The 18,779-nt window shown below is 40.2% G+C and overlaps 1 protein-coding gene across 1 annotated transcript in view; it reads right to left on the minus strand.

Annotated features, from left to right (window-relative positions):
* Positions 1 to 18,779, minus strand: part of LOC146830518 (complement C4-B-like) — a 554,995-nt gene that overhangs the window by 191,540 nt on the left and 344,676 nt on the right. Inside the window, exon 25 of the mRNA XM_085604724.1 lies at positions 17,775 to 17,850. Coding sequence (XP_085460850.1) covers positions 17,775 to 17,850 — 76 coding nt within the window. The remainder of the gene's footprint in view (positions 1 to 17,774; positions 17,851 to 18,779) is intronic.

Genomic DNA, 18,779 nt, shown 5'->3' on the forward strand with positions numbered 1-18,779 from the left:
TTTCCACCAAATAACACGTCATAGTCTGTCTTCAAAATTTGCTGCATTCTTAAATGCACAAAGGCAAGCATTAAGTTTGATACCATGCTCACCTCATCAATAATGAGAACTTGCATCTTCTTCAATACTCGTGAAACTTCCAAGGATGCTTCTCCAGTTAGCTTGTTGAATTGTATTTTGTTCTCATGCTCCACTGGTAACATTAGCAAACGATGTAAGGTGATTCCTTTTATGTTATATGCTGCTAACCCAGTTGGAGCAGTAACCACACAAGACAAAGTAGAATCCGTTTTTTGCTTTAGGTAGCTTCTGATGACTTTAATTAGGAAACTTTTTCCAGTGCCAGCTTGTCCGCTTACATACATCCTGATTGGATGAAATGATGTGCATGAGCACTCTTTTTTGATATGTAGAAATCCGTGATCAATTTTGTTTCTGATCTCTTCATAAATTTGTTGCTGCTCTTGATTCAGTTGTTTTTCCAAATTTTCTAAGTCTATAAATTCTTCTTGAGCTAGATTCATAGCCGTTTCCACTTCATTCATGGCTATTGATGCTTCATTTTCAACGATTGGTTGTCCTAGGGGATCTTGACTGTGTGTTCCTGAACTTTGGCTGTCCTGAGAACTGTCTCTAGCTATTTCTGCTGCAATTGTAGTTTCCTGTTCAATTTCTTCATTTAACATTTGCAGATAAGTTGAGAATGTACTGCATTGTATGCTGTCTTTGCAAGCATTAAAAGAATCTTCATAGCTCTGGAATTCTCCCAGTAGTTCATCCTCTGTACGCCATGGTTTAAACAACTGTAAAAGAGCCAAGTAGTAAAATTCTTTCTTGTCGGTAGTGTCGCAACTCAGCTTCCGGTGATTTATCAAACTTCCTTTGGTTTGCTTCACCAAACATCCTTCTTCACCAACAACTTTATATTTTCCACTGTTGATGTCTTCTGCAGCTTTCCGTGAATAAATGTAGTTCTGCAGCACTTCATAGAGACACATGTTCTCCAGATGATGACTTCTCTTGGGATAATATGTGTCCAACATGTTTGTTTTCAATATGTCTGTACTTTCTGGGTCATTCTCGGCCAAATATTCAATTTCTCCAACAGATTTCAGTACCCGATTTCTCATTGCTGCAAGGCCTAAACTTGCCCAAATTATTCTTCTTGACTTCGAGTAGAGACTTGCAGAAGATAACCTATCTGAACATTCGTAGGATCCAATTTCTCGATGCGATAACATCTTCAAACTAAAACTGTACAGCTTCTTACTGACAGTCTTCTCGTGAGAAATCTCTTCCCACATTTCCTTCAATTCTGTTTTTTCTGATTTCGTAATGTAAGACGTTACATATCGAGCAACAGCAATGGAATTGTCAGCAACATACTGTATATCCATGTTAGCGTTCCACATGGATAAAATGACTGGGTTGTAGTCATTTATATTTTTTGATTCTTCTTTTCTTTTAAGGTTGTAGGTATTCTTAGGTGATTTTCTTGTGATAGTATGTCTCACAGCTGACATAAAACTGTTGACTCTTCCATTTGTAAGAACAGGTCTAGGAAATCCAAATCGACATTTAGTGTAGTATTTTTCTTTGCTCTTGTATTTCCGTCGACAGTATTTTCCACACCGATGACTTTGGAAACGTAGAACTTGCTCCTTTAACTTGTTCTCTTCTGTGTTTTTAGGTATAGCACATGTTGCATATTCTTCAATGTAAGATAACACTGCTTCATCAGTATCTGTTCCAAACTTTGGGGCATCCTTGATCCACAGCAGCATATGAATATGAGGAGCACCTCTTGCCTGGTACTCTTTTCTCCAAAAGAAATCCACTACTTCTCCAAGGGGTGGATTTTTTTTATTGCAGATGAAGGACATCATAGCCTCAAATCTATGATTGAAATATCTGCAAACATTAACCGGATCCAATGAGCACAGTTCTCCTGCTGTCTTGTATTCGATGTTTTCAATGTTTGAATTGGCCTCTCGTAGAAAATCCAGTAAATCATCCCAAGCGTACTCGGCGCAGCTTAGGGTAAGGAACCATGTTGCTGTTCCTAAGTTGCGTAACATGCATTTTAGTTCACCATGGCGTCGGTACCAATATTCATTTGTCCCACGCTGACAAGCCATCAGATTGATCAGTTGTGTTTCCAAATGATCATCTCGGTGCTGCACTTTCTCCATAAAATCCTTAGCAGACACATTTTGTAAATGTACTCCACTTTTTAAAATGTGATTTACTGCATAAGACAGTGCAGACAAGTCGCTTTCAAATAAAAGATGGAACAAATAAGGGATACTTTGTCGAAATCTGGGATCTTCAGCATATAGTCTTGTAGTCCGATACTCAGAAGCTGGAATCTGTTCCGGACGTTCATCGTATCGTCCTCCTTTTCCTTTAGGAAACAGCTGGGGAAAACATCGAGCTTCCAAGCTCTCCTCCCATACACTCACAGGATTTCCTTTTGCTTTCTTCATCTGAAAGAGATCAATATTGTCTCCCATAACTTCTTTCGAATGGAGAGGATGTATGCTAAAATGTTCATAAATTTCTTCTTCCTTTGACTTGTCCACTTTTTCAATTTGTCCAGTTGGTGTTTCTGTGTCTCCTTGTAAATCTTCTTCTTCTTCTTCTTCTTCTATATAAATTGATTCATACCATTTGTTATTTTTTTTCAAATACAAATTTGCTCTTTGTACTTTCCGCACATCTACCAGCTCCTGCCAAATCTTCTTATTCTTTGTAGGGACACCATTAACCAGAATAATTAATGGTTCAGTTTCCAAAGTATCTGCATCAATAGTTTCCATATTTTTTTTCAAATCCAAGGGCAAATACACCACTCTACCTTTTAAACCTCTCAGTAAATCTGAAGGAGGTAATTTACCAGTTTTGGGCTCCATACGTACTATGGTCTGGAACGGATGAACACATTGAATGAGTATAGACTCATATGTATTTAATTCAGAAAGTTCAGCAGGAATAGCATCCAATTCTAAATTATTATGTACAGCTCTGGTCGGCATTCTATTTTCCTCTAACTTGTTGTAGCAGTATTTGCAAATACGCTGATCTTCACCCAATTCAAAACAATTTTCAAGAAATATATATGTGGCAAAATCCATCCACTTATAATTATCTTCATTTTCACTCTTTCTGTAGAGATCAACATTCCTAGTTTGTTTTCTATAATGAGTTCTGCGGCAACAAATACAAGTAACATTTGGTCTTTCATTAGAGACTATTGCAAATTTTGTTATGTGATCATTAAATGTGTTACTTACAGAGGGTTCTACATTCTCTTCCACTTCTGCCTCATTTATTGTGTCCTTCTCTGCACTGTTTTGTTCAGGACCAAAGTAACAAAACTGAATTTCATCAACAACCTTCTCTACATCTGATACCGTTCCTCGGAACAGAGCCCTATTCAATTCATTTAACTTTATTGCTGGACTTTTGGCAAAATACAACCGTCTCACAAACTTTCTCATTTCAGTATGATGAACAGCCAGCATCCTAAAATGATGGAAAACACTATTGCACACTTTTCTAGATAGACAAGCAAGAGAATGACCCTGCAAACCAGTATTCTCTCTCACTCTGCATGGATCCAGACTTTGAAGCACCTTAATCTTTTGTTTTACACGTTTTTTTACTATATTCTCTTAGAAACTCTCGAAATCTGTCAATAGATTCCTGACGCACAGTGCAAATACTACTACAATTCCAAGTGTACACTGGGGCTTTAGGACGTCTCCCCATTGCCTCATCTGCCATCACTTGTACCTCATCTCTTGGAACCATTATCTCCTTCTCCATTATGCAACCGTTTTTTACTTCGTATGAACGACCTCTGGTGTCAACTGCATGCAGCAAACTATTGCTTTGAAAATAGCTTTCTTCATTAAAAAAAGGTTCACTACTTGAACTATGCATCCACTTTCCTAAAAACACTTTACAAAAGTTTGTTCTGTTCACTACTCTTTTGCTTTTGCTTTGTGATTTCAGTACATTAACCATTTTATCTAATGTACGCATCCTATTCAAAATTAATATGAATAGTTTCCTTTTTAATTCTAATGCTTTTGCTGCAATGGCTTCAATTTCTTTTTTTCTCTTATAATATTTAGCCTTCTGCTTATATTTCTTTATATCCTTTATCAAATTGGACATAACTCTTCTCTGAAACATTTTTCTACGTATCTCTTTAAATGCTGTTTTTCTGTTTATGTTAAACTTTTCAATTGCAGAAGGTATATTTGCATTAACTAAATCCTCAATTTTTTGCTGTTCTGTAGGTTTTGTTACATTTTTCCGAGAACAGACATTTTGTACATTTTTGTTTGTTTTCAATATTTTGTTTAGGAATTGTCTTTTTTGCTTACCAGAAGATTTTTTCTTTTTCCCAACATCAGCATCTTCTACTAACTTTGGTCCTCCAGTTGTCCTCAAATATAGTTTTTTTTTTAGCGTTTTTTGAACTCGAGATTTTGTAGGCATCTTAAATTTTGTTCACTGTTCTTCAGCAATACCTGAAAAAAACTAAAAAAAAAATCCTTTATTGTATTTAAATATATTACTACATTTCTTTTCACAATAGTCACAAAACGAAATTTCTTTGCCATTTTCAATGCACACAAACTGCTCTTTTTTTAAAATTTATTTAAATGCACATGTCCAAGCTTTTTTTTTTTTTCAGATCACCACCGTGTGTATTCTCTGTGACTGCCTACACTCCAGCAGGGGCAACCAGCCTTAGTGATGCTGAATGTATTTGCATTACAGACTTAAACCTGAAAACCCCACTCGCTTCTAATTACTGTGCATGACTATACATGGCAAGCACATGGGTGTGTGCTAAGCCTCTGCTTCTTCCCCCAAAAATTCGCTCCTCTTTTCCATCTACTGCAACTGTGAAATCACCAGAGCAAGACGCAATAAATTTCTGCCTATAATTCTTCTATGCACACAGAGTCATGTTTTCACATTAGTGCCAAAACGAAATTTCTTTGCCAATTTGAAAGCACACTTACTGCTCTTTTTTTTTCGGGCCAAGTGAAAATCTCTTTTTACACTTTGAAATCACTTTTACAGACTGACACATTCTGAAACCTTTTTTTTAAATTTATTTAAATGCACATGTCCAAGCTGTTTTTTTTTCAGACCACCACCGTGTGTATTCTCTGTGACTGCCTACACTCCAGCAGGGGCAACCAGCCTTAGTGATGCTGAATGTATTTGCATTACAGACTTAAACCTGAAAACCCCACTCGCTTCTAATTACTGTGCATGACTATACATGGCAAGCACATGGGTGTGTGCTAAGCCTCTGCTTCTTCCCCCAAAAATTCGCTCCTCTTTTCCATCTACTGCAACTGTGAAATCACCAGAGCAAGACGCAATACATTTCTGCCTATAATTCTTCTATGCACACAGAGTCATGTTTTCACATTAGTGCCAAAACGAAATTTCTTTGCCAATTTGAAAGCACACTTACTGCTCTTTTTTTTTCGGGCCAAGTGAAAATCTCTTTTTACACTTTGAAATCACTTTTACAGACTGACACATTCTGAAACCTTTTTTTTAAATTTATTTAAATGCACATGTCCAAGCTGTTTTTTTTTCAGACCACCACCGTGTGTATTCTCTGTGACTGCCTACACTCCAGCAGGGGCCACCAGCCTTAGTGATGCTGAATGTATTTGCATTACAGACTTAAACCTGAAAACCCCACTCGCTTCTAATTACTGTGCATGACTATACATGGCAAGCACATGGGTGTGTGCTAAGCCTCTGCTTCTTCCCCCAAAAATTCGCTCCTCTTTTCCATCTACTGCAACTGTGAAATCACCAGAGCAAGACGCAATAAATTTCTGCCTATAATTCTTCTATGCACACAGAGTCATGTTTTCACATAAGTGCCAAAACGAAATTTCTTTGCCAATTTGAAAGCACACTTACTGCTCTTTTTTTTTCGGGCCAAGTGAAAATCTCTTTTTACACTTTGAAATCACTTTTACAGACTGACACATTCTGAAACCTTTTTTTTTAAATTTATTTAAATGCACATGTCCAAGCTGTTTTTTTTTCAGACCACCACCGTGTGTATTCTCTGTGACTGCCTACACTCCAGCAGGGGCAACCAGCCTTAGTGATGCTGAATGTATTTGCATTACAGACTTAAACCTGAAAACCCCACTCGCTTCTAATTACTGTGCATGACTATACATGGCAAGCACATGGGTGTGTGCTAAGCCTCTGCTTCTTCCCCCAAAAATTCGCTCCTCTTTTCCATCTACTGCAACTGTGAAATCACCAGAGCAAGACGCAATACATTTCTGCCTATAATTCTTCTATGCACACAGAGTCATGTTTTCACATAAGTGCCAAAACGAAATTTCTTTGCCAATTTGAAAGCACACTTACTGCTCTTTTTTTTTTGGGCCAAGTGAAAATCTCTTTTTACACTTTGAAATCACTTTTACAGACTAACACATTCTGAAACCTTTTTTTTAAATTTATTTAAATGCACATGTCCAAGCTGTTTTTTTTTCAGACCACCACCGTGTGTATTCTCTGTGACTGCCTACACTCCAGCAGGGGCAACCAGCCTTAGTGATGCTGAATGTATTTGCATTACAGACTTAAACCTGAAAACCCCACTCGCTTCTAATTACTGTGCATGACTATACATGGCAAGCACATGGGTGTGTGCTAAGCCTCTGCTTCTTCCCCCAAAAATTCGCTCCTCTTTTCCATCTACTGCAACTGTGAAATCACCAGAGCAAGACGCAATACATTTCTGCCTATAATTCTTCTATGCACACAGAGTCATGTTTTCACATAAGTGCCAAAACGAAATTTCTTTGCCAAATTGAAAGCACACTTACTGCTCTTTTTTTTTTCGGGCCAAGTGAAAATCTCTTTTTACACTTTGAAATCACTTTTACAGACTGACACATTCTGAAACCTTTTTTTTAAATTTATTTAAATGCACATGTCCAAGCTGTTTTTTTTTCAGACCACCACCGTGTGTATTCTCTGTGACTGCCTACACTCCAGCAGGGGCAACCAGCCTTAGTGATGCTGAATGTATTTGCATTACAGACTTAAACCTGAAAACCCCACCCGCTTCTAATTACTGTGCATGACTATACATGGCAAGCACATGGGTGTGTGCTAAGCCTCTGCTTCTTCCCCCAAAAATTCGCTCCTCTTTTCCATCTACTGCAACTGTGAAATCACCAGAGCAAGACGCAATACATTTCTGCCTATAATTCTTCTATGCACACAGAGTCATGTTTTCACATAAGTGCCAAAACGAAATTTCTTTGCCAATTTGAAAGCACACTTACTGCTCTTTTTTTTTCAGGCCAAGTGAAAATCTCTTTTTACACTTTGAAATCACTTTTACAGACTGACACATTCTGAAACCTTTTTTTTAAATTTATTTAAATGCACATGTCCAAGCTGTTTTTTTTTCAGACCACCACCGTGTGTATTCTCTGTGACTGCCTACACTCCAGCAGGAGCAACCAGCCTTAGTGATGCTGAATGTATTTGCATTACAGACTTAAACCTGAAAACCCCACTCGCTTCTAATTACTGTGCATGACTATACATGGCAAGCACATGGGTGTGTGCTAAGCCTCTGCTTCTTCCCCCAAAAATTCGCTCCTCTTTTCCATCTACTGCAACTGTGAAATCACCAGAGCAAGACGCAATACATTTCTGCCTATAATTCTTCTATGCACACAGAGTCATGTTTTCACATAAGTGCCAAAACGAAATTTCTTTGCCAATTTGAAAGCACACTTACTGCTCTTTTTTTTTCGGGCCAAGTGAAAATCTCTTTTTACACTTTGAAATCACTTTTACAGACTGACACATTCTGAAACCTTTTTTTTAAATTTATTTAAATGCACATGTCCAAGCTGTTTTTTTTTCAGACCACCACCGTGTGTATTCTCTGTGACTGCCTACACTCCAGCAGGGGCAACCAGCCTTAGTGATGCTGAATGTATTTGCATTACAGACTTAAACCTGAAAACCCCACTCGCTTCTAATTACTGTGCATGACTATACATGGCAAGCACATGGGTGTGTGCTAAGCCTCTGCTTCTTCCCCCAAAAATTCGCTCCTCTTTTCCATCTACTGCAACTGTGAAATCACCAGAGCAAGACGCAATACATTTCTGCCTATAATTCTTCTATGCACACAGAGTCATGTTTTCACATAAGTGCCAAAACGAAATTTCTTTGCCAATTTGAAAGCACACTTACTGCTCCTTTTTTTTTCGGGCCAAGTGAAAATCTCTTTTTACACTTTGAAATCACTTTTACAGACTGACACATTCTGAAACCTTTTTTTTAAATTTATTTAAATGCACATGTCCAAGCTGTTTTTTTTTCAGACCACCACCGTGTGTATTCTCTGTGACTGCCTACACTCCAGCAGGGGCAACCAGCCTTAGTGATGCTGAATGTATTTGCATTACAGACTTAAACCTGAAAACCCCACTCGCTTCTAATTACTGTGCATGACTATACATGGCAAGCACATGGGTGTGTGCTAAGCCTCTGCTTCTTCCCCCAAAAATTCGCTCCTCTTTTCCATCTACTGCAACTGTGAAATCACCAGAGCAAGACGCAATACATTTCTGCCTATAATTCTTCTATGCACACAGAGTCATGTTTTCACATTAGTGCCAAAACGAAATTTCTTTGCCAATTTGAAAGCACACTTACTGCTCTTTTTTTTTCGGGCCAAGTGAAAATCTCTTTTTACACTTTGAAATCACTTTTACAGACTGACACATTCTGAAACCTTTTTTTTAAATTTATTTAAATGCACATGTCCAAGCTGTTTTTTTTTCAGACCACCACCGTGTGTATTCTCTGTGACTGCCTACACTCCAGCAGGGGCCACCAGCCTTAGTGATGCTGAATGTATTTGCATTACAGACTTAAACCTGAAAACCCCACTCGCTTCTAATTACTGTGCATGACTATACATGGCAAGCACATGGGTGTGTGCTAAGCCTCTGCTTCTTCCCCCAAAAATTCGCTCCTCTTTTCCATCTACTGCAACTGTGAAATCACCAGAGCAAGACGCAATACATTTCTGCCTATAATTCTTCTATGCACACAGAGTCATGTTTTCACATAAGTGCCAAAACGAAATTTCTTTGCCAATTTGAAAGCACACTTACTGCTCTTTTTTTTTCGGGCCAAGTGAAAATCTCTTTTTACACTTTGAAATCACTTTTACAGACTGACACATTCTGAAACCTTTTTTTAAAATTTATTTAAATGCACATGTCCAAGCTGTTTTTTTTTCAGACCACCACCGTGTGTATTCTCTGTGACTGCCTACACTCCAGCAGGGGCAACCAGCCTTAGTGATGCTGAATGTATTTGCATTACAGACTTAAACCTGAAAACCCCACCCGCTTCTAATTACTGTGCATGACTATACATGGCAAGCACATGGGTGTGTGCTAAGCCTCTGCTTCTTCCCCCAAAAATTCGCTCCTCTTTTCCATCTACTGCAACTGTGAAATCACCAGAGCAAGACGCAATACATTTCTGCCTATAATTCTTCTATGCACACAGAGTCATGTTTTCACATAAGTGCCAAAACGAAATTTCTTTGCCAATTTGAAAGCACACTTACTGCTCTTTTTTTTTCAGGCCAAGTGAAAATCTCTTTTACAGACTGACACATTATGAATCCACCATGTGTAACTACAACAAAAACAATTCCCATTTCTATTATTCATTTCTTAAGTTACCACATACATCCCCTCTCAAACTGTAAACTCACCTTTAAATTTAGTTAGTTGTGAAAGAAATGTGTCACTCAAACAGCAGATTATCAGAGCCAGGATCTCTGTTCTGTACACCTCTCTCCTCTCAGCAGAACCAGATAATGGCAAACTTTCCCTCTATTTTTCCACACATATACATGTAAGTTTCAAATCTCAGTGCTTCCCCCTTTTTTTCAAATGTAATGACACATTTCTATTGGTTGAAAACCAACCCTTTTCCAAAAGTACCCTGCCCCCAACTTGACTTCTGCCTAGTACCCTTCCCCCAACTTGACTTCTGCCTGCTACCATAGCAACAGCTCATGGAACACTGCTGTGTGCAGTTAGGTCAGAAGTTCGACACACAATGTTTCAATTCCACAGAGCAAGAGTGCTTGACTTTTCAAACCTAACTGCAAATCCATAGTACTGTTCTTTGGTTACACATTTTTTTGTACCAATACAAAACATGCTTCTATTAATTTTCACATACAGCCTATTTTTTATTCTAGAATGGTATGAAACAGCCAATCAGTTCTTTTTGTTTTGTAAAAAATATGTATGCCTCCATTTCCAAACTGTCTTTATTTTCATATTGCCATTCTACTGAAAGACACCTCCTGAGTGCATCCAGTTCTCCTTTGAAGATGTTCACAGTGTGGATTGTAGGGCACAGCTATGTCTTCTGGAGTGAAAAGTTTGCAGAGAAAACAGATATGGTGAGAGACCTTGCTTTGCCAAATGTAGACATTAAATGGATTGGTCAGAGAGGGTTAAAGTGGCACCAATTGATGCCATTGGTGAAATCCTTCATGCAAATCCAACACCCTGACCTCATAATAGTGCACTGTGGTGGCAATGACCTAGGCACTTTGACTGGGGTAGGTCTGGAAATGCTTATGAAGGACACCTTTGCACAACTGTTTACACTTTTCCCTAAAACTGCCTTTGTGTTTTCCAACATATGCCAAAGGCAAAAATGGAACTGGTCCAATCATTTCTGTCCACAGATTGACAAAGCAAGAAAGCACGTCAACAAATCTGTTTCTGCTTTCCTCCGTGACTATGGTATGGGTGCCATTTACCACAACAACTTGCGTTACGACATGCAAGACATTTATAGAGGAGATGGTGTGCACTTCAATGATGAAGGGAACAGAGTCTTCCTCTTGAACCTTAGACTCTGCATCGGTACTTACTTGTAAGTACCACTAAAAAAATGACTCCATAAACACAACAGCTCTTTTTAGAGCTCCCTAATTTCTAAACTCTTAAATCTGATTTTCATTTATTTATTTTTATTTTTTTTACCGTACGCTTACCGTGAGCTTACCGTACGCGTACCCCGTGATTTTTTTTAAAATCAATAAATGTTTTTTTTGTACTTTTCTGTCCTTCTTTGACCCCCTTACAATTGTTAGGGGGTCTGTAACTCTCCTCATTGCCCCCTTTCTTTGTTTTCACTCTTTTTTTTCAGAGTGAAATACACAAAATGGCGGCCGCCGCTTCCTGGTTTCGGCCGATTCGAATGTTTACTAAGATCTAAGAGCCAATCAGAATCGCGCTCGCGCACGCCACCGTACGCTTACCGTAAGCGTACGGTAAGCGTACCGTAAGCGGGCTCAGATATATATATTGATTTAAAGGCTATTTTCTCAGAATCTACTGAACAGATTTACACCAAACCTACAAAAGGCACTTCCTTGACCTGAGGACTACCTCTCTGCCAAATTTTGAGTAATTCTGTTCAGCCGTTCGGGCTGTAGGTCGTTCTAAAGGTCCTATGGAAAAATGCATGGGAAAAACGCGTTTTGGGACCCCCCTTTTATCTCAGCCCCCGCTTGACGGATCCCCCCGAGACTTTCAGGGTAGGAGCGGAGCGTAGCGCCCCACCTATTTTGAGAAATTCGCGAGGATTCGTCGACCGGCGCCAAAGTTATTCAAAATAGAATGTTGAGGTTTTCCTATGGAAACGTGGTCCTAACTATAACTACCTACTGGCGACCGCCAGTAGGTAATAATAGGAATTCCCTGTCCTTAGGTGGTACATATATATGTGGTTATTTAGGTGTAAAAAGGCCCTAGGGAGGGGGTAACGTTCTGGTTTGGGTTGGAAAGGCTCTGTGGAGCAGGTTCTATCTGGAGGAAAAACCAAAGCAGAACACCTGCCCACTTAAATGGGGAAATACTACACGTAAGGCGCTGCAACTGGGTGGGGGTCCGGCCTAAAGACAAAACAGGGGATGTGATTATTGTAAATTTTAAGGATCATAGAGCCGTTAGGCACATTGGGGATTGGTATGACCTAAGTAGCAGTGATTCCATCTCTACACACTACCTTAATTACTTCTACCCATATACTCTAGCCCAACATAGCAAGAACCAGGAGGAAAGAAGGCACACTGTAAATAGGTCTGCCCCTATTCACCATGATTATAGCCGCATCCCTTTTTTGCAACCATTTAATTTACCTAATCCCCATCCTAGGCAGCCCTATTCCAGCATCCGAGGCCCGAATTATGGAAATAACTCTCTGTGGGATAATAGAGGCATGGTCCCATTTGCCCACAATATATCAACCTATAATCGGTTCGATGTTTTTTCAGGCCTTGAATGCGTGGATTGACACAAGAAGGATACTTGTGACAGACAACCGCTAGGTTTAGTTGGGCTTGCCGACATAATTAGTGAAAATTTAAATGTACAGAGGCTATCGGATTTTAATGAGGATAATTTACAAGTACAACCCGCTTACAGAGCGATTCATGCTGATACTGGGAAGGATTGTTGTAAGGTTTGGAGCATACCTGATGCAAATGATGGGGGAAATAACGAAGGTCCCCGCTACAAGCAATCTGAAATGGTAACGGATAAAGGATCTTTATGTGACCTCGGAGTCAATGAAACAAGGAAAACCTGTACATTCCTATTTTGGAATGTGGCAGGATTAAAGGAGAGAATAAAAAATCCATCTTGGGAAATTGTTATAGATGGACATGGTATTTTGGCTTTCCAAGAAACCTGGTCTATAGACCCAGTATTTATTAACGGTTATAAAAGTTTCTTCACCCCGGCGGAGGGGGGCCAACATGGAAGAGCCAAGGGTAGTTTACTCACACTTGTTTCAAACCAGCTTAAATGCGATAAGATTCAGTTTACGTTAAAATCTAGTTTTTATCAACTAATAACCCTAAGAAATAAGAAGGGGTTTAATGTTGTTCTTATACATTTTTATAACAATATTCCAAGGAATGAAATCCCTAGCATCTTAATAATGCTGAGGGAGGATATACAACACGAAATAGATAAAAGCGACAGGGAATTCATGATTTTATGGGGAGGGGATTTCAACTACAAACTCTGCCCAAGGGGTAAACAGGGCATTTGCGGTCTATCAATAGAGCAGGAGACAAATCTAACCCATTTTGACCATTCTTTGATTGGGGACTTATTAAATGACATATTGTTTATGTATGACTTGGGATATGTCTATGAAATTGCCCAAAAACCTACTACCTTTGTGCCCACCTTTATCGGCAGAGGAGCATTGTCTACTATTGATTTTATCATTGCCTCAAATAGCTGCAGTCATAAGATTATTAAGCTAAATATTTTGGATCTACCATTAAGTGATCATCTGCCCCAAATAATGGAGGCTGAAAACCCCTTTTTTGATCGGCACGAAGATATACCCTCTATGTGTACTGTCCCTGATGTAGCCCTAGGTAGACAGAACGGGTATAACTTAAAGTGGGGCAAGGTAGTCCCGGAAATGTTTTTGGGCAAGCTGTTGAATGCTTGCCCAAGCAGCTTTGCTATCTGCCTGGATGAAAAGTCGAATCACAAGATGATAATCGAGCATTTTAACATAATAGCTTCCAAAATAAAGGAAAATCTGTGGGTGGAGGTTAGGAAGAGGGCAAAGGGTAAGAAAAGCTGGTTTGATAATCTTTGCACCAGGTCCTTAACTGACCTAAAACGTGCAATCCATAGGATACCTCGAAATCCTATTGAAATAAGAGGTTGTAGGAAAAAATATAATGAAGCCCTAAAAAATAGGAAAAACATCATAAAAAAGGAGGCCCTGGTAGTTCTATGTGAAGCATCACAGCTTAAGGATGCATCTGCATTCTGGAGGGCCGTTAATACCCCGTTCCTCTATGATAGTTCCAAAGCGCGTATAGAGATTGCTATCGCTGAGGAGGACTGGGTGGAGCATTTCTCACATCTTTATAGGTCTCAAGATGTATGCCATAGCATAGACTCTCCAGCAAGGGATAATACAGGTGTTGGGGTTAAAAAACTGGTAATAACCCTGGAGGAAGTTACTGCGGGTTTGAAAGCAATGAAGGGTGGCAAGGCTGCTGGGCCTGATGGGATCCCAGTAGATCTGTATAAAGCAAACATTGAGATCTGGGGACCAATGCTGGTGCAACTTTTTAATGCAGCACTGGCAAGAGGTTTAAACCCATCTTGGTTCACCTCGATCATTGTACCCATTTATAAGAAGGGAGATAGACAATGTTGTGCATGTTACAGACCAATCTCCCTTCTGGATTCATCTGTAAAAATCCTTGGGAGAATCATTTTGGCAAGATTACAAAGTTGGGCTGAGGAAAATGAGTTAATGAGTGACCTGCAATATGGATTTCAAAAGGGCATTGGCACAGTCGAACAATGTTTAAACTTAATGATCCTTCAATCGAAGTATACGAGGATAAAGGGCGAACGTTTGTATCTCACGTTCGTGGACCTTTCATCGGCGTTCGATTGTGTATCACATGTCAAGTTATGGGCAATTTTGAGAGAGATGGGTGTGGAAGATTCCATTGTTTGCTTTCTTAAAGATTTATACTCAGGGGCCACCGCTTCGGTCCGTTATGGTAGCGGGGGTCAATGCACTAGAAGGTTTGAGGTGGGCCGGGGTGTGCGTCAGGGCTGCGTTTTGGCTCCTTTTTTATTTTTAGTTTATATAAATGGTCTGGAGTGCCGTCTACTGCAGGAGTGCAGGGATATGCCTAAGGTTGGGAGGAGGTCTATCCCTGCGCTCCTGTATGCGGATGACGCAGTCCTGATGGCTCGTACCCCCGTGGCACTACAAAACTTGATAAAATCATTTGAGATCTTTATGTCTAGCTTAGATTTAAAAGTTAATTGTAGTAAAACCTTCTCAATGTACTGTGGTAAAAGATCTGGAAAGCAGATAAAAAGAATGTTTCTGAATAACGTTCCTTTGGAAATTACTCCTACTTTCCCTTATCTTGGAGTCTTGTTCCATGACACTGGGGCGTGGACTAGTGCAGTAAAGACCAGAACCTTTTTGTTTCAAAAAACTATAATGGCCTTAAAAATTTTTATAAAAAAACTGGGTAAGAAACCGATAAAAGAAATTCTAACAATATATAAAGCTACATGCACATCGGTAGCTATGTATGGCTCGGGTCTCTGGGGGTATTCCAATATTGATTTAATTCAAAAACCTGAGAATAGGTTCTTGAGGTACGTCCTGACAGCACCTCAAAGCGTCGCGACCTACATATGCCACACTGAACTTGGTTTACCTTACATATCTGATATTATCAGAATACAAACCATTCTCCTGTGGCACAGGGTATGGACAACTAATGAGTGTGCTATGAATCGGGCCGTCTTACAGGATGTTTTAAATTTGGAAAATGTGGGTAGACTTGATTGGCTAAACTATGTCAAAAATTTCTTTGTTAAAATTGGCTGTCAACAATATTTTGAAGACCCACCCTCAATGGATAGTATATCCAGAAACCTATTGTCTAAGTTATGTATGGAATATCTCGAGGAAAAAAGAAGGCAAGAGGAAGCGAAGAAAAGTCAGTAACCTCGCACTTTTCTTTGTTAACTTGCAACAAAGTACAGCCATACTTAACTTTGCCAATGTCAAATTACGATCAATTTCTTTTGACCCGTTTTAGATTAAATATTGTGTTCAGACTCTTGACCTTCCCAGAAATGAATTCATGGTCGCCTAATCTGCCCATGTGTCCGTGTGATGACTCTTCGTCCCAATCTGACATCCATATTTTATTTTTTGGTAAATTTTATACTTTACCACGCAGGAAATTCATCATCCCATTCCTCAAAGAACTGAAATTAAATAAATGTCGCCCAGTTTTTCTAGAATTCCAAAGAATGGACACTGTTCTAACTGTTACCGTAGTTTTAAGCTTTTTTAAAAATGTTTTTAAACTTCGGAAAACAATGGGCCTTGATGAAATATAATTAGACCCGCTGTCTTTCTTTTTATACTTTTCCTGTGTAATTTGTAATCTGATGTTGTTGCTTTCATGGTTTTTGTTTTTTAAACCGAATAAAGTATTTCTTGAATCTTGAATCTTGAGTGAGTGTTAGCCTGGGAGTGAATGATGGATATTGGACTAATTCAAAAATGCATCTGGGACTCAACCAATGCTGGAACTCAGAATGTGCTAATGAAGGACTAGGCAATCAGCCAATGATGAACTTATTGCTGGGCCACTGAAAGACCCAAGACGGATCCAATATTCATAGAACTGGGACTGGGCCAAGGGGGATGGACCTAGGACTGGCTCGGTAGTAATGGAACTGCAACTGAGTCTAAAAGGCACCTGCAACAAACCCAAAAGTGGACCTTAGACTATGCTAATGACAGGCCTAGATGTGCAGCAAAGACGATGAACCTAGGAAGATCCAATAATGAAGAACCTTCACCTGAGCTCCTAACACACCTGGGACTGTATTACACATAGTACCATGAGGCAACAACAGGCGTGTGCCTACTTTCTGCACTCCTGGGGCACGTTGGTATAAAAGAACGGGCTGAAGCTGCACAGCCCCTCCTCTCATACAGTTTGTGCTAGTGCTACATGTGCACAAGCGCGATATTAAGGGAGCATTCCTCATTTTCATGGCAGTATAGCCCATGCAAATGAGTAAACACTTAACCTCTGTGACAATGTGCTATTATAGGCGCTGGCACATATGCAAAGCAGCAGTCAGGGGTCTGTCTGTGTGCCACAAAGAGGTGGCATGCATTCAGTGTGATTCCCCCTTCCAAGGATTCTACTTGAATACAGGGGAAAGTGGCTCCCAAGGTCCCTCCAGACATCCCCTGTTGGTGGGTGCTGTCACTTACTGTCCCTCATTGAAAGGCAGTCTGCATAGCTGCTATACGGTGAAAGATGGACTGACAGCTTCTGCTGGTCCGCCTTTCACTAACGTGCTGCCCTTAGGCCAGATGTGAGCTTGCAGCTGTACTGAGGGTACCATATGAACACAAATAGGACGCGCTGACCTGGTCAATGCCTGGTGCACCAAGTACATTGTGGTGCGGACCAGCGCATAATAAGGCCCATGGGGCTCAGCTAATGGTGTTTAAATGAGGGCCTGGTGAATGGACCAGTAATAGACCTGGGACTGAGCCACTGATCGACCTAGACTAAGACTGAGCCACTAAAAGACCAAGCCAATTATGGTCCTTTGGCTGAGGCAACGATGGACTGGGACCGAGCCACTAATGGACCCGGAACGAAGACAATGATGCTGCAGAAACTGCAGGGACTGACACAATAATGGACCTAAGAGGGAGCCATTGGTGAACAAAAATTAGAGGTAATGATGGTTCTGGGACTGAGCCAATAACACGTTTGGGACAGAGACAACAATGGGCCTCGAAATTTGCCACTTGTGAATCTGAGACTGAGGCTATGATGGACACACATCTGAGCTAGTGATGGACCTAGGACTTAGTCAACAGAGAAACATCTGGGACCAAGTTAATGATGAAACAAGAGAATGTGAAATAATGATAATCTTAGGACGAAATAATGGTGGTTGGCTTACTGAGCCAGTGATATATTTGATAACTTAATATGTAGCCTGGCAATGCAATGATCTAGAATTCAGTAGGCCAAATAAGTAAGGTGCAGGAAGCATAAAACTGACCAGGTGCTGCTAGGAGTGGTTTTCCAAGCTCCATATGACCCATCTTCTTTCCTAAAAGTCAAGAGTCGCGCGTGACCTGAAAAGAAGCAAGAAAGCATTAATAGAGACAGTTAGGCTGTATTTTTATCCATCAGAACATTTATACAGAATGCATTTTAATGCAGCTGTGGTCCATTACATTATACACTTCAGACAGTAGTGCAGACATTGGAAATATAGAAAAAATCCAGCACATTATGAGACGGAAGGACTGTGCACTGATGATCATGTTACTTACCTTTGGTAATGCCTAATCTGTTAGAGACTTTATCTAGCTGCAGATTCCTTACCTTAGAATTATTCCCAAGCATCATACTGGATCTGGAATGTTTTTGGGAGCAGTACCTCTGCGCGCCGATAGGTGCAATCAGTTACTCCCATGGCATCGCCGGCGCTGGAAGTGACGTGCATTGCCTATGTAGGTGACACCCAAACGTCAGTTTCTTTTCGTAACTTTCCAAGCCAGGAGCGCAGAGCTACGAAGAACACTGACACTGGTGTGTGAAACTAGGGCCCTGAAAGGGAAACAGCCTTGTACCTAAAAATCTGTTCACAGAGTGGGGAGGAGGAAAGCCGCAGATTCCTTATCTTAGAATATATATCCAAGCACTACATCTCCGGAGGTGGGTCTGAAAATCTGATCTAGACTAGAAAGTCCTGCAGGACCAAACAGTAAAAATGCCCATCCCAATGGAACTGATGGTCTAGGCAGTAGTGTTTTGTGAACATGTGCAACAAAGCCCACGTTGCAGCTTGACAGTTGTCCAGGATCGGAACTCTGTGTGCTAACGCAGTGGTCACAGCCTTTGTTCTGGTGGAATGAGCATGCAACCCCTTCGGGGGTTGCTTCTTGGCCAGAGCGTAGCAGCTCTTAATGCAGAACACAATCAATGCGGAGATGGTTCGTTTCTGCATGACCTTCCCTTTCTGGGCTCCGAAATACGAACACGAAGAGTTCATCGTCCA

Source organism: Triturus cristatus, chromosome 5_1 (assembly GCF_964204655.1).
Source record: "Triturus cristatus chromosome 5_1, aTriCri1.1, whole genome shotgun sequence".
NCBI lineage: Eukaryota > Metazoa > Chordata > Amphibia > Caudata > Salamandridae > Triturus > Triturus cristatus.